We start from the raw sequence: 16,997 nt of genomic DNA, 5'->3' as shown, positions 1-16,997 counted from the left end.
TTAAAACAACGCATCAAGCAAAATACAGATCAAACAAATGTGGACATACTGGCCACTAAAACAGCTTGGTTACCTTTCTTAGAATCCTGAATTTGCCTCATCACTTCCTCCCTCTCTGCTTGCTCCGTCGCTGTGGTTACCCTGAACGACCCCTCTCTTGTGAACGTGGTCCGGCTCGCGTCAAAGGTAGCGGTGACGCCACACTCCTTTTCTCTTTTTTGTTTCCGCTCCAAACATGCAGCAAATGCACAGCCAACCGCATGGCTCAATCTTTCTCCCTGAAAGGGAAACCACATACCTTATTTTTGAGGAAGCACCACTGTGGCAAACGGACATTGACCGTTTCCTGTCCTCGGCAATCTCTGCTGAGGCAAGCCGAGAGTCACCATCCTCAGAAGGCATACACCTGTTCTTCTTGGCAACAACTGAAAATATTCTTTACCTTCTTCCAAGTCAACCATTTTCAAGAATTAGATATGTAAGGGCTGTGAGAGTACACCAAACACTAAAGTAAATAACTGAAGCAAGGAATCTGATAGATGTGCTGTTTGCCTCATAAAAAAACCTTGTTTGAATTGCAGATAAGTAAGCTTAAAGGCATAAACAAAAGTGGCACTTTTTAATCATACAATAACTGACTATTGAGCTGTGCTGCTTTCAACCAAAATCACTTAAGTTAAAAACACAAACAAAAACCACACACAGCCCATCCCCATGGCCCGACTCACGCCCAGTGCCTTGCCTTTAATATTATATGGGAGAGTAACAAGCTGGGACTGAGACTCCCGGTCAATATGAAATGTTTAGCATTAGAAACTGAATATGGCTCTGGCTTCATGTTATTTGATTTGTTTACATTTTCTCCTACATTTATCCATATTCACTCTGTGGAGAAAACAAAGCGTCATCAAAACAAAAAGTCCACATTTATTTAATAGATACATGCAGAATCACATTCCGATGCCCGCTATAAGCTACCATACAGGATAAAGCATTGCAGGCAACAGAAAACCAGGACTGTAAAACAAATATGTGCACATCTGCGGATGTTGCAGCTTTATAGGGAAAACTATATATAGATTTTTTAATTCCCGAACCTGTGAAACTGCACAGCAATTGTCCAGCCAGTTATGAATGACAGACTTGAGAATCATTCAAAAGAAAACAATTTCACCTAATGTTGATCTTTTATCATACTAAAACATAAATCCAGACAATGCAATTGGTAAAAATAGAACATTGTGAGCTTTAACTGTAAACTGTATATCAAATCTCAGCTGCAACATCAGCCGATTACTTTCACATGCACTTAAAAGACTACTCTGTGGTGCCTTCTCTCAATGGCATTAAAAATGCGAATGTATGGAGAGGGCCATTTGCTTTAGGCGCTGTTTTCTAGGCTGGGAAGAGCCTCATGCTGGGAAAGAAAGCACTGGAATTAGGGTCACAGTTACATACAGGGCTGCATTCTGCTACACTGTTCTGCAACACTTTGCCACCCTGTGTGGGATAAAGTGCAAGGGTGCCTCGAGGACATCATGTCCCAAATCTGAGCCTTCATTTAACAACACAATACTTTCTGGGAGTTTAACTTCTGGTTCAACTCAATCAAGCTTCAGTCCTAGAGCACCACGGATTGAAGAGAGAAAACATGGTTTGAAATTACAGTACATGAATTTAGTACATTCATCTAATTATTTCAAGAGAGGCAACTAAACATTTAAGGAAGTGGTGTTAACGTACCACACAATCCAATGCATTCCTGAAAGGTCTGAAAAGGTACGACTGAGGTCGAAGACCAGGGTAGAGAACAATCACGTAAAACTACATGGCCGAACCGCCAAGATTGTCAAAATCCTGTAGCCCAGCTCAACAGCTAAACTGATAATAGCAACTATTTCAGAGAGGGGGAGGTTAGTGTAAATTAGGGCCTGATTTAGAGTTTTGCGGATGGCGTGTTCCATCACAAACGTGACATACATGCTGCCCGCCTTATTTCAAGCGCATTATATCGTACGTCACCTGTTATAAGGTGGCCTGGGCATCTGCCTGAGTTCCTGTCCTCCAAACTCCAAATCATGCCGAAAGTTATGAGCTTAAATTATCACTCGTGTTCCTTTTTAGGAAGGGATAACCTGAATCTGCAAGGAAAATGCCAATGGAAGTCATAGTGACAACCACCTACGAAGGACTTTACAAACTAGCCCATTGTTAATTACCCGATTCATCCACCCACTGTGACAATACACATTCTCTGCCACAATTCTGGAGCCTTAGCTGAGTTAGTGGTTTACTAAAGCAGCTCTCTAAAACAAGCTGACAGGATTACCACTTACCGGTGGTAGTTATCTGCTTTCTGGGTGCAGATTTTCCATTACTGACTACATAGGGATGATATTTTTGTAAACGATATTTAGGACACAATGAGTCTGTCAGACAATATTCTGGTACCACAGCATTACAACATGTTCAGTGGTACATCATGCCCACATACAAACCATTTTTTATTAAAGAGCTTTCACCAAACAGTTGTGTTCGGGCTTTCCAGGGTGCCACCATTTTTTACTCGTGCAAAGAATATGAACAAATGACCAGGAATCAACATCAAAGGGAATGTAAACTGTGAACTTCGTTTCCAGACAATAATCGAAATGCCTTCGGCCAACCATGCTAATACTCACAGTGTCTTTAACAGCCATAAAACAATGGCAAATCCAACGTCTTGTTGTGCCATCTCGACAGATGTAAGAAAAAGCCCGATCAAAGTTCCTATCAGGGGCGCAGAACGAAACTTTCTCGATGGTCTGATCTACAATAAGATCCTGTTAAAAATAAAATACACAACAGGAAACATAGTTAGATGGACATTTACAGGGAGAACAATGAACCACTGGAGAATTACTACTGGATATAATAAATGCAGAAAGGCATAAAACAAGGACAGCGGCTTCAGGTCCAACAAAGCGGTTATACGGATCGTATTAAACTGTGCAAATAATTCACAATCTGCAGTAGTGTAGAAAGTTGGGGCTCTTTTACCTTTTTCCTTACTGAAGGGGAGATGCCTGCTACAGTTAAAGGTAGTAAGATCAAATCTTGGAGTGCCACATGCATCCTGTGCACTCCACTGAAGAGTGGATGTGCAAGGGTCAACTTCATGGTGCAGAGAAGATGAGCAAGTTGGATGGGCATGGGTGGCACTGTTAGGGAGTGCTTCTCTTTTAAATGGATTGGTGATAATCCTATGTATGAGGCATCAGATAACCAAGAGGTATTGGTAAGGTTCGCCCGATCTCATGATAGGTAGCTTATCTGCATATACACTTCGTGGCTCTAACAGTTCTAATTCACTTACATAAGATAGTTCCGACTCCTCTCCAGGTTTTTCCTTGACCGCTTCTGGACTAGTCATCTGAGGGTTGTCCCTCATTAGTTAACATACTCACACCTTTACTTTTCTTAACAATTTCTGTTTGAAGTTGCTTGGTGGGTTTTATCAGAGCTCACCCCCCCAGCACATGGTTTTGTTTCTGCCATGCTGCTTCGCTAAGTCATTCTAACTTTCAAAATCTAAACTGAAAGTGACCTGGGTGTGCGACACGGACAATAAAAATAGATGAGCTCTGAATATCTGAATACACTTATTTCCACAAAATTAACAAGTTCTACAAGTGACAACCCTTACTCCTTACTTTCCCAATGCTGCTCAAATGGGTAGGCTTCAATGACGAGGTAGCAACAGAACAGAAGAAAAGGAAACAACATTAGCAAAGCCAATTGGTCTGGCGTTAGCTGGCAGCCTTCTGGCAATTCTTTGTTTTAGAAAAATATATTTTACACAAAAAAAACAAAGGGACATGCGCATCATGCTCAAACAGACCCCACACAACATGACCCTCAATGTCCCTTCCACTCCCTGGAGGGCCAACAACCCTCAATCCACACCCAGCAAATGTCTCAGTACTGGGTCCATGACTGGGTACACCATGTCGGGGTCAGCATCAAGTTTGAGCCTCATCACCCGATATGGCAACCAAGTCACCTGTGAGAACGTGGTATGTCCTTCTGCTCACCCAGATTTTTTCAAACATCTTTGGACAGCCTCTTCATTCATACACCACCCTCTCAGCCTCCATGAAACAATTCATGCCTTTCCTCCACATGTCTCGTGTTCGGACCACGCTCCCTCCCCAGAATCTAGCTAGATGTCTTTTGGAAACAACAGAACCCAAAATACAAAACAGCAACTGCTTCCTGGGGATATCCACTTCGTTAGGTATGCCTGGCAGTATAAATAGAGGCGTTCTGTGAATAACAGTGCCAACTACCCCCTCTAGTTTTGTAATGACAGATTCCTAGAATCATGTCACACCCGAATAGCCCCAGATCATATGGAGGAAGGTACCCCTATTCTTCAGCACAGCGAAGACACAAGTAGCTCTCCACCCTGCTCCATTCTGACAATTCTTATTTTGTCATGGTTTTCGTAAAACTTTGTTATTTGGGAATATGCTGGCCGTTCATCAATCTACTTTAAAAAAAAATCATTTGCTACAGCCCAAATAGTTTTTGGGTAAAAAAAAATCTGCGTTACCATAGTACTTCCTGGTGCTGAAGAGAACTGCTTTAGGTGTGGATGTGTTCCTTGTGAAACATGCCGTAACTCATAGCAGAGTCAGCTAGTGTATGAAGTGAGCTGATACGCTAACACCGTAGTGAAAGATGTAATTTAGCAAAATCATAAGGCCCTGCCTGACACAGACGACCTAACCAAATCCATCAGTTTGGCACTGTCTGCAAGCCTCTTTCCTTAAAGAAAGAAAAAGAGAAAGAAATAGAAGTAAAGAGAGAAAGCTGAAAAGAGAAAACGAGAAGGAGAAAGAAGGGACAAAAGAAGAAAAGAAGTGAAGAATGGAAAGAAGGAAAGAGGGAAGAAGGAAAAAAGAAACAGAAATAAGTAAAGAAAGGAAAAGAGAAAGAAAGAAAAGTAGGTTCCTTTCTCAGCTATAGTAGACTTTGAAATACTATACTTGCAATTCTATAAAACAACAAATCATTGCTGTACTGAGGAAATACACCTAAACAGGGTGTTGGTGGACACAAGATTTGTGAAACCAGGGCACTGTGTATTCTGGCAACTGGATGACAAAACATCCAAGGGGCATTTATTATTTTCTTTAATTTAAAGTTTGTTGAGTTTCTGTTTTTTAATGTTTTGTTTGCTAAAGGAGTTATATATTTGTGTTAACCACATCTTAACTATCACTACAAAAATGGAAATGTGTAGGTAGCTGTAAACATTGGAACTAAGGAAGAGAAAGTTAAATCCATTAATATCCCAGTTAAGTAAATCGGATTATTTCAGAATTACAGATCTAGCTGCTAATTACACAAGTCTTGTGGAGGGTTTCCGATCGGGAATTTGTTACATATTCTGCTAAACCGTGTTTATGCCATGAACAGCAATGGAATGTGCCAGTGAATGAGATTTCAGGGTTTAATACCAAGCAGGGGCAGTGAATTGTATGAAAGTAATACAGTTCAATAAAGCAGTTTAAGAAATACAATTGTGAACATGAACATAACTTTTGCAAATACTTTTTAATACATTAACTCATGCAAATGTCCTGTTTGTACATTCCCATGCGCTGGACAAAAATACTTTATCCTTGAAAAGCAGAATGTTGACTTCAGAGATGCTGGGTCCATCACGTAGACATGGGAAAATAAAATCTATTATACACTTCAACTCATTTCCCAAGGTGTCTAACAACATCACACAACATAAACTTTCAGCTGATCAGTATGTCTAACCTTTGTTTTCTCATCCACCACTCTTAGTCCGTCGGCTGAAACCCACAGGACCGCCTTCACTGCCTTCTTCCCAGTCTTTCAATGGAATGAAACACAGAGTTATACACAGCACATAGCAGGGCAATAAGCACATGTAGTGAGCACCAAAGAGCAGCTGGTGTGAGTGCAGCTCCAAGACCATGTTTAAGTATGCCCAAAGCCAGAGACTCCAAACCAAACTCTAAACCATTCCAAGATGAAACCAAGCAAAAGCCAAGATCACAGAAACACACTGGAAGAGGATAGGGCCAGTACAGGTTATCAAATTGTGAAATGCAAAGATTTGTCAGTATAATTCTTAATTATGAAAATGTACACCCAAAAATCTAAATGTACACATTGATGAATAAGGAGTTACACCATTGGTAGCTTCTGAAGGAGTGACATCTTTAACTGTAAGCAACAGGCACATTTGAAAGTGAAGTCCCTTTCTGCTGTAAAATCCACCCAAACTCTTTCAAAAATTGCCATGGAATGAACTAAGCCCCAACTAAAGAGACGTTTGCAAATGTCCTTAATATCAAATGCTTAATTTCTTATCACTAGTGATGTCTGTGTATCCTGCAGTGTTGGAGTACACTGTCTTTTATCCCACAGAGCCACGTCCCCCATCCTTTATGACAATCCTGGAAGGAAGCATGAAGTGTTTCACATCTATTTTTCTGGTAAACGTGTAAGAATGTTTCAAACCAAAATACACTTCTTTCAGTTTTTTACTCCCATCCAGCCTATTTTTGTAATAAAACATTTGATATTACCCATCCCCAAACCAAAGATAAAAAGCAAATTGAAATTGAAATATAATCCATGTTTTATGTATATAATTTTACCATAAATCACTTCAAGGACCAAAAATGAAAGGCTATTTAGAAAGCGCTATATTGATATATTCTCAAAAAAAGCACAATGGTCCTGATATTATAAAACACGTATGGATCTTTGCACAGAATCATCCCACTAACATTTTATAATAAAATGTAGAATTAAAACTTTACTATGATAATGCAGACCCTTTACTTCTGCGTAGAGCTGAACGAATGTGCTGGTTTATCGCACATGAAGTTATCAGTGTATGCAATGCTTCAAACGATATGTAGCAGAAGATAAGCACAGTAAGAAACATTTACGTCAAACAACATGAGTGACAGACTTTTTGCTGCTCGCTTGTGTACCTCCACCTAAAAAGAAGTGCTCTTCAGTGCCAGGGCTAGTAAGCCAATATTTCGTAAATGCTTTTTCCTTTCCAGTCCTGGTCCAATTTCTAAACTCATCGGTTTGTGTAAAAACAATATTTTCAGGTTATAGTAATTTAATGCTAACTTTTCTTTGTGCCAATAAGAATCGCATTTTCCTATAATACGCGTAAAGACTAATAAGTGAAGGTTATTGTTTTGTTTAATTTTTATATTGCAAGCACATGGTCACCAGGTTTTCTTGTGCAGCCATTGGGAACACCAATTTGCTTAGTGCCGTCACCGTAAATAAATGTATTCATCTGTTGTTTGTGTAAAGACCAAAACGCAGGTGGCAGCCGTCTCACAGTGACTTCAATGGGAGGACAAGAAGACTGCACATGAAGAGTATTCCTTCAGGATAAGACTGATAACCGTCCTATTCCTATATGCGCCATATAACCACTGTAGATACGATGGTCTAGGGCTGGCTTCTTAAAGGGTCTGCTTCTTAGCCATCTGGCCACATGGAAGTGCGAAGAAGGATAGTTTAACAGGGCCCAGGATGCAAAAGGAGAACTAGCTGCCAGCAGAGAATAAGTGACGAGTCTTCAGACCTCTGCAAAATCTCAAGAAATCTTAGGCAGAGAGCAAGGTTCCTCTAACCGGATTTCCCCAAAAGTGATCAGCAAGTTGTTACGATGACAGAGAGGAGCAGTGATAAATCTCACTGCTTGTGTCAAAGGTGTCTGAAATCATCTACTAGCATTAAAAGCGGATGATGTAGTAAACCATTGAACTGACTGATTTGTGGATATGTTATGGTCACTTGGTAGAGTATTAGAAATGAAGGCATCACACACTAAGGTGATATAATTGCCATTGAACCAACTTGAGGGTTCCAAGTCAAAAGCAAGGGAAAAAAACGAGGAGAGAGGGTAATTATATTCACATAAGTACCAGCTGACTAGATGATTACTGCTGTAAAATTATGTTTGTGGGGCATATGATATATATGTGATCTTTTTTGGCCCTCAAAAGCATTGGCTGTGTTCCATCTCTATCAGAATCTGTTGTCAGGATGACATGCACACATTCTGCTCTGCCATTCTGTGACAACAGGAGCCGCAGGACGGTGTTGGGGAGGTACAAGGATGTCAATAGTGTCAAAAGTCCAAACTTTAAGCTTTTAATGATTGAAACATTTTGAGATAAACTACAAGCATATGACTTTTGGAGGGTTACCTAAGTTAACGTATCACAAACTCTACAAACACGTTTTCAACCATACATTTGCAAGCAAGAGCCATACATTTACAAGTGATTATTCTACAGGTACATCTTCACACTGTACACATCAATAATTCCGTCAGTAATGAGACCAAGGAAGTGAAAGCGAGCACTAGAGAGAGCAAGTACAAGCCTCTCGATGTTATGGTGCACTGAGACGCCATACCAGTGGTGTAACTCCTTACCATTTAAGCACAAACGTGGCATGAACTTACTTTTCCAAAGAAGCCTTTGAAGAACTTCCTTTCCTGGAGGAACAGGGGGGACAAGTCGAGTACTATTACTGAAGGTTGCTTAAGGTGTCCCAGGGTTTAAAAATCAACATGCACACAAAAGTTGGGAATGGAGATGGGGTATTAGGGATAAACTGTAAATAATGGCAGGTAAATTGGAAATCCTGAATGTTGTCAAGTTGATTATATGGAAGAAGAGAGTAAGTTCAAGTATCGAGGGAGGAAACAAAGACCCAGTTAGCCCATGCAAAGTACGTATAATGGCTTGATTTAGCTGCATTGGAAAGTTTAGTTTTCAAAGTTTGAAGGACAAACTCGGCAGCAATTGGACGATCAGTAATTGTTTGGTTTGTAATTCAATGGGAAATAATTGCCGACTTAAAATTTTAATGGATTTCTCCCCAGACAAAACTACTTAAACAAATATTAATGCAGGCAAATTGGTCTGCCTTAGTTATCCTAAATAAACAAATTGGGTCAATAGTAAGTACATGCCAAGCTAGAAAAGAGTCCAGTCCTATGAAGATGTAACATCAAAAAGATGAATTTTCAACAAACATATGCAGTCCATTTGCCACAACCTTACTGTCGGAAATGTAGCTCTTAAGATTACAAGTTTGTATGGCTGTATTCATTTTCTAGTTTGGCACACTTTTGTGCTAAGGGCGTATAATACTTTAAAAAAATAAAGTATGACATTCCTTACTTCCATTTATTTTGATTTTTTACTTTTTGTAAGCATTTTATTTACTTGGGTTGTCCTCAACTAGGCAAACTGCCTTCACCCTCAAACAGAAAGTAAAATCAAAGAGTTGACAAAGTGCAGGCTGAGACCATCAGCACCAAAAAACATATTCTTTTATTTTCCACAAACAAGAAAGTAAGAAAATGCAGTCCTTGAGTCTGAAGAACACCACATGCTTTTAAAAGGATATGAATCCTTCTAACTTTTTTTTAAGTAACTACAGATCAGGCCATTTTGTTAGTCACTTGGGCAGATGTATCATCAGGCTTCTGCTTTTCACGATGCTGATCTTAAAAATGTAACAACCTGCACTTTTTAAGGCGCTCTTGTCCATTTTGTAGGAACTGACAGAGTGTATGAGAAAGTGTCAAAGAAGCTGTGCAGAATAAATGTTAAAAATATAAATTAGATGGGCAAGAAATTGTGTAGCCGTTGTTACTTATGCGTAGGGTAATCTTTACATTCAAATATAAATGTAGAGACTTTTTCTGCAGCAGTTGAGAGGTAAAAGATAATGTCACATATGTAAAAAATATTTTGCTTGCGATACGTTTCTTTCTGCATATATACAAAATAAATGGGTAATTCACTATGTATGGTCTAAAGCCTCCACTTGACTAAAGATATGACTTGATCATTACTCCGAGGACTTTGAGTATCAAAAATGTTGTGCAATCTAATATAGAAGTGAATAATTTAAGAATTAGTACATGTCACATCTTGGGATTCAGCTGCTGCAGTGAATTTATTAGGAGGCAAATCCCACAAGGATACCGGCATGCAGGGAAAGGGCTGAATGAACATCATATAGCTGGAGAGCTAGCGGAAGTGGGCGGCGGGGGGGAAGTTCTTGCTCTGATCTGTAAAAATCAGGTAAAGTGGAAAATAGGAATAGGTGCTTCAACTCAAAAATAAACAAAAGTTCAGGCCAAAGTGGCTAAAATGGCAGTAATGTAGAAAGACCAATGTCTGGTTATGAAATGTTGAAAGAAATAACAGATCCCCAGTGTTACATTATGAAAGATGGTATAGAATTTACTCCGTACAACGTGACTCTACAGCCCCAACTGTTACTTCTGATACTATATGCTCCCTTGAGTCATATGAAGTGAATGTACCTATAATCCAGACGCACATTATATGACCCTGTTGCATTTTACAATGTTTCTATTTTTGCTATTTCTGTTTAAAACTAAATACAAAAGAGTTAAAAGCCTAAAGTTGGAGAATGTATTCTTAACTACAGGTAGCATTTCATTTAGACCTAGCATAAGCACCGTAAATAGCATGAGTTAATTCTATGTTATGCCTTTGATAACTGAATAACGATATTTTTTGTAATCATTTTGCTGGGAAGAAAAGATTTTGGCAAGATTTTACAACTACTTAGAGGGTCCAGAAACTGCTGCCAAGTCGAAATGTATTTTTATTAAACAGTCAGTAATAATCAGTGCTTGAAAGCTACAGGCGGTTTAGCAGAACACTTTATCCCTAAAGGATAGTTAATGGTTAATTTTGTTCATAGCCGAAACATGTTAAACTTTGTTGGCAGGGAAAGATCAATCTAGCAAAGTTAATAGAAAAAGTTATCATGCATCAATGTAGTTAATTGAAACACATGTGAATTTTCAACAGACAGATTAATTTTCTTTACCTGCTAAAACAAGAAAATGTATTAAAACCAATTGTGAATGGTCAAACAATGAAAATACAAACGATTGAGCTATTTAAAACGAGAAGGTACTTTAATGACAAGGTTACACAGGGCCTGCTTATGGGTAAGATGGTCAAATGAAATGCCTGTGCAAACGTCTGTTTGTGGAGGGATTGGAATTCCGAGCTATTTAGCAAAACACCGCAAAATACAATACTCATCTGATAAACATCAGCAGTTTATACCGGCCTAAATGTATGTGGGAGAAAACATGGGATAAATAAAGGCACCCTTTAGGACTTTGTGAGGGAAAACACCACTCCCATAAACAGCTCAGTTTTAAGAGAACTAGAAACAGGAGTTACTGACCACACCTAGTAAACACCTCACCCTTATCCTTCCCACTTCTAATCAGCACCACAGAGTTTAAATTCAACCTGTGCAACCCAAAGTATAACTTGTCCTTCAGTTCAGTTAAGCCAGTAAGAAAGTTGGTGCGTATGGCTCGATATAAGCATGTAACCGCTTTTAAGTGACAATAAACATGTACTACTCAATAATACCACCGTCACTTTCATGAAGCGGTTATTATAAGGCCAAACTAAGCTATTACTCACATTACTGTGCTAGTGTGGATGCTTCATGAGGCACCAGAAGCTCAGTCAACATGCCTGCACCCACAGTATTCACCAATTCTCTGCTATCTTATCCCTTGTCTATGTCACAGGAAGTTCTCATTCTAGCTCACACACATAGCAAGCCTCTCTCCCAGCAACCTGAAACTTTGATTAAGAATAACTAGCATAATTTGAGAGAACATGGTGAATGCGATTCTACTTTTGTCCACAACTTCCACTGAAACCTGGTTTCATATCTTCCTCAGGAACCATCGGAAACTCAAATTCTTGACACTCCGTCAGGAAAAGTTTATCGTCAGGAATACCATATTGTCTCTTGCACAAGATGAACCATCTCTAAATCCAGGAGACACCTACTTTTGTCCACATATATAGGCTGCAATAAACCACCACCTCCCTGAGTTTTCCAAGAGATTATAGTGTTACCCATGGGACCCGAATGACTGCGTTCTGCTTCCTCTCACAACCTGAATCGTTACCTCACGCACACCTGACCACAGACTGAAGCCATCTGGATCCTCTACCTCTCTTTGCCATGAGCTCATTGCCATCTTGGCTGGGCCCAGAGTTTGATGCCGATTTCACACTTAAACAAAACTGAATTTCATATTCATCCTAAGAAAGTCAGATCTTTACCAACAATCATAACAACTATTTATAGAAAACCATGAACATAAAGACTTCCTCCAATGTGCATGCCCACTACAGAGAGAGTTTTGCATTCAGTGGTTTATCCACATGCCTAAACCACGTCTCAGCCACTTATTGCATGACAGAACCAGATGTTCAGTACATTATTAACTCATCATTAATCTCAGCTACATGCTATTGGACTCTTGGTGCTAGCAACTACCTCAACTTTAATCGTCCACAGCAGCAAGTCACTGAATACAGGCCAATCATCTCAGACCTGACCTGCACCACAGACAAGACCTATCACTGAGCATCACAAATAAAGAAACAAGATTTAATGTGCATCATTCCACAGACAATGTGCTCGGAATAATGAACCCTGAAGCATAGACAGACCCTAAAAATGATCCCCACACTAAAGCAAACAACTACCTGACCATCACCCCCGGCATGGCACAGCTATCAAAACAGAAAACATTGCTGGCGATAGGATAATTAACAACAATCTGCTTAACCTAGCAATCTCCAACAACTAGCTCTATGAGGATTCCACATCTACTAATTCTGCAAGCCGGTCACTGTCCTCGGAAACAAGGAAGATCTTATGCAGAAAGCACAACCAAGGAAGGCGGAAAGAGGAGCAGTTTCACATTAACCTTTCCTTACGTTGTATGAATAACGACGACTTAATTCACCAAGCCTCCTGCTCAGAACATGTGGCTGGAACAATCTACAGTGTATTTTTTGTAAACGGATGTGCAGCACTGAAAAGGACTAGTCGTGCTAGCCACCGTGTATCATTTCCAACTTTGTAACCAGTCTGTCTAGCAGATCTTCGAAGATATTACAATATTCACTTTCATTCCGAATGTGCGTTTCTCATATAAGTTCCTTGTCTCGAGACAGAGAAGTGTCAAGCGTGGCGGCTACATTGACCACAGAAAACTCAGAAATCTATCTTATCAATGGCAGATTTGTCGCTTTAATGAAACAAGCAAAGCTAATGGTCTGACTCAGACTCCAAACACTCCCTCCACCAGCACTTGGCACTGACACCATTTATCGGTGTGCTATTGCCAACTGTAAATTTTATGCAGTGTAGGAAACGTGATCCTGGCAGCGCAGGCAATCCTGCAGTTTTGATCAACTGCATTGTAATTAGATTGACTGACTTTTCTCAGATTCTTTGAAGTGTTTCTCTTTTTTTGACACCGTCCGTTACATTTCTGTAAGACTTGTGCAAGACGCTTCAGGAAGCTGAAAGACTGTGCAGCTTCGATTGTGTCAAATTTCTTATGATCTCAGCCCACAAAAATCAAGGGCCATACTGAACATTTAATTAGCAGAAACTAACCCAGTTCCTAAAGTAAGCCGCTGCCAAAAGGTTAAAACTTGGTTCTCAATTTTTGAATTGTGCTTCAATGCTTTGATTGTCATCTGCCACTTCCATTTCATATCCACTTAATCATTTTTAAGTAACAAAGATGTTTTAATCTCTTGACTAAACTTTCCCGGACAAAATGATTATTCAGTGAATCAATAGGTTATCTCCATATGCGATAAAGTGTGCTGTATTCCCTTGAACACCAACCACTTCCTCACTTGTATTTTATATTGTGAAGGGTATACAGTACCGCTTTAAGTCTTTTAACGGCCTCCTCACAGATATGCATCCCTCTGGATTCATCGACTTCCACGTGCCCAAGGTACTGTAAGGAGAAAGAACACGTCTTAACAAAAGCACCATTCCATACGATCTTCCTGGAACAACCCCAAAATGCACTATTTGGATTCTTTTCAATTTATCAGTGGCAGACAACTAACAGCATCATTTAGGGAATAAGAAGGGCACGATCTGTATCTGAGGTCATCGTCACAGAGGCTGATGAGAAAAGCAACAAAAATACTAAATTCTATATTTGTGCAATATAAGGTCCACCACAAGGTACAGATATCAAAGGCCATACCATAGAAAGCTTCCCAAGTTCACAATGGGTCTTTGCGTCCATTTCATGCACTCTAGTGGCACCTTGTTATTACAGAAACAGTCAGAGAACTGTGCATCCAATTCTGTAATATGGATAGCACAGATGTGCATTTGGACCTTTGCGATCCGGTCGGTGAGGGGATGGGAGTTTGGGGACATTTGTTTCCTATATTTGCATCAGAGGATGGTCTCATGAAAATTAGAAAATGTCTTTGCTGACTCACAAATGTGGCTACAGGCACAAACAGATCAACCCACGCCATCTTTAAAACTAGCTGTATCATTTACAAAGCCATCAAAACCAGCACACACGCTTATCTTGCAGTCAAGGTCACCTAGTTCTTGGCATACCCGCAGCCTAGACAGCAAAGAAGTGCAAAAAAAAAAAAAACCAAGACAACAGACCTTCTCCATCCATGCACCCACATCTCTAACATCCACATACCCATCAGGCTTGCCTCAACAGTGCATCAATTTAGGAAAGATTTCAAGACTCACCTCTTTAAAGTGCACTGCATCACACAGCAATCACGGTCTACAACTCAGCTTCCTCTATTACTCACCCACTTCAAGCTTCCCTTTGACCATATACAGGGTTCTGCTGCCTTATACCTAGGTTTGTGCTATAGAAATACCATATACTTACATACATCATGGTCCACACTGACAGTGCAACACGCATGAAGAAGCGCAAAGTTAGTGTGTCCCTTAGGGCATCCCTTGGAGGGAGGGTAAGGAGGTCCGAGAAACCTCCCAAGCATCTCCCACAGGCTGTTAGCCACACAGAGCACTCATCTGTAGAGGAATCCCTGCCCACTGCTGCCCTTCATTTAAAGGCAGACTGCCATTCAAATCATGAGTCAGCCTTTCAATGTTGTGCCCGCTAGAATGTAGATACAAGCTTACACCCGCACGGAGGACAGGGCATTTTGTATGCAACACAGTGCAATGTCCCTGTCTGTATCAGGCACACCCTGAGTAGTATAGGGACAGTGCAATATATATGGAAAATGTCACTTACCCAGTGTACATCTGTTCGTGGCATGTAGGATTGCAGATTAAAATGCTGTGCATATTCCGCCATCTAGTGTTGGACTCGGAGTGCTACAAGTTGTTTTTCTTCTAAGAAGCTTTTGAGTCACGAGATTGAGTGACTCCTCCTCTCGGTGATAGTGTACATGGGCATTGAGTCCTTTGTTAAGATTGTTTTCCCGCAGGAGGGTGAAGTAAGGAGTGAAGAATTCTATATGCATGTATATATAGTAAGTAAAGAAGATTTCCATACAATTTATATACACATTTTCATAAGAAATGACTACAACGGCTACAGGTTTCCGGAAGGAGGGAGGGTGCATGCGTATCTGCAGCACTACATACCATGAACAGATGTACACTGGTTAAGTGACATTTTCAGTTCAATGGCAGATGTAGCTGCAGATACATTTGCTGTGCATAGACTGAAAAGCAGTCTCCTTCTAAGTAAGCAGTGGTTAGCCTGTAGGCGTTGAAGTAGTTTGAAACAGTGTTCTAAGCACTGCTTGACCAACATTTGCTTGTTGGCGAGAAAACACATCCACACAGTAGTGTTTAGTAAATGTGTGTGGTGTGGACCATGTGGCTGCTTTGCATATTACTGCCATTGGTATATTTTCTAAGAATACAATTGAAGCTCCTTTTGTTGTAGTAGAATGTGCTTTAGGTCTTACTAATAGTTGCCTTTTAGCTTTAAGATAGCACGTTTGAATACACTTTACTATCCATATGGCCAATCCTTGTTTGGAAATGGGATTACCTTTATGAGGCTGTTGAAAAGCTACAAAAGGTTGTTTAGATTTCCTAAAATCTTTTGTTCTGTCTATATAATACATGAGAGCTCTTTTGAGATCAAGAGTGTGGAGAGCTCTTTCAGCAACTGAATCTGGCTGTGGAAAGAGGACTGGCAATTCCACTGACTGATGTGAAATGGTAAGACTACTTTAGGTAGAAATTTTGGATTTGTCCCAAGTACTATTTTGTGTTCGTGAATTTGGAAGAAGGGTTCTTCTAAAGTGAATGCTTGTATTTCACTTAATCTCTCTGAAGAAGTAATTGCTACCAGGAAAGCAACTTTCCATGAGAGAAATTGAAGAGCGCAAGAATGCATGGGTTCAAATGGGGGGCCCATAAGTCTTGCAAGTACGATGTTGAGATTCCAGGAAGGAGCTGGTGGAGCTGTAATTGGAATAACTCTTTTAAGGCCTTCCATAAAAGCTTTTTTGCCAGGAATTTTAAACAGAGAAGTAGGTTGTCTGTTTTGGAGGTAAGCTGATATTGCTGTTAAATGAATTTTAATAGATGAGCATGCACGTTTTGCTTTTTGTAAGTGAAGCAAATAAAAGACAATATCCTGTACTGATGCTTTAAGTGGATCAATGTTTTTGGGTTGACAGTAATATACAAAAGTTTCTATTTAGCTGCATAGCACTGCCTGGTTGTAGGTTTACCTGCTTCCTTTAGAATGTCCATACATTCTGATGGAAGCTGTAGGTATCCAAACTCTATGACTTCAGGAGCCAAATCGCCAGGTTGAACATACTGGGATTGGGATGCTAGATCTGACCTTTGAGTCAACAGGTCTGGTCTGTTTGGAAGCTTGTGATGTGGTACTACAGACAGATCCAACAGTGACGTGTACCAGTGTTGACATGCCCAAGTAGGAGCTGTGAGTATTATAGTGAGGGAGGTGTGATGAATCTTGTTGACCAGAAATGGAAGTAGTGGGAGAGGGAGAAAAGCGTAAGCAAATATCCCTG

The 16,997-nt window shown here is 40.1% G+C and overlaps 1 protein-coding gene across 6 annotated transcripts in view; it reads right to left on the bottom strand.

Annotated features, from left to right (window-relative positions):
* NUMB (NUMB endocytic adaptor protein) overlaps positions 1-16,997 on the bottom strand; it is a 184,917-nt gene that overhangs the window by 43,478 nt on the left and 124,442 nt on the right. For 4 of the 6 annotated variants that reach the window (XM_069208917.1, XM_069208920.1, XM_069208922.1 and 1 more), the window contains 5 exons: positions 13,853-13,927; positions 8,531-8,563; positions 5,815-5,889; positions 2,682-2,822; positions 74-278 (listed from right to left, as the gene is read on the bottom strand). In XM_069208917.1, the coding sequence (XP_069065018.1) occupies positions 74-278; positions 2,682-2,822; positions 5,815-5,889; positions 8,531-8,563; positions 13,853-13,927 (529 nt within the window). The remainder of the gene's footprint in view (positions 1-73; positions 279-2,681; positions 2,823-5,814; positions 5,890-8,530; positions 8,564-13,852; positions 13,928-16,997) is intronic. The other 2 variants (XM_069208919.1, XM_069208921.1) reach the window with 1 other exon arrangement.

This window comes from Pleurodeles waltl, chromosome 9 (genome assembly GCF_031143425.1).
Source record: "Pleurodeles waltl isolate 20211129_DDA chromosome 9, aPleWal1.hap1.20221129, whole genome shotgun sequence".
Classification (NCBI taxonomy): Eukaryota; Metazoa; Chordata; class Amphibia; order Caudata; family Salamandridae; genus Pleurodeles; species Pleurodeles waltl.
This window is presented reverse-complemented; position numbering and strand designations above follow the sequence as displayed.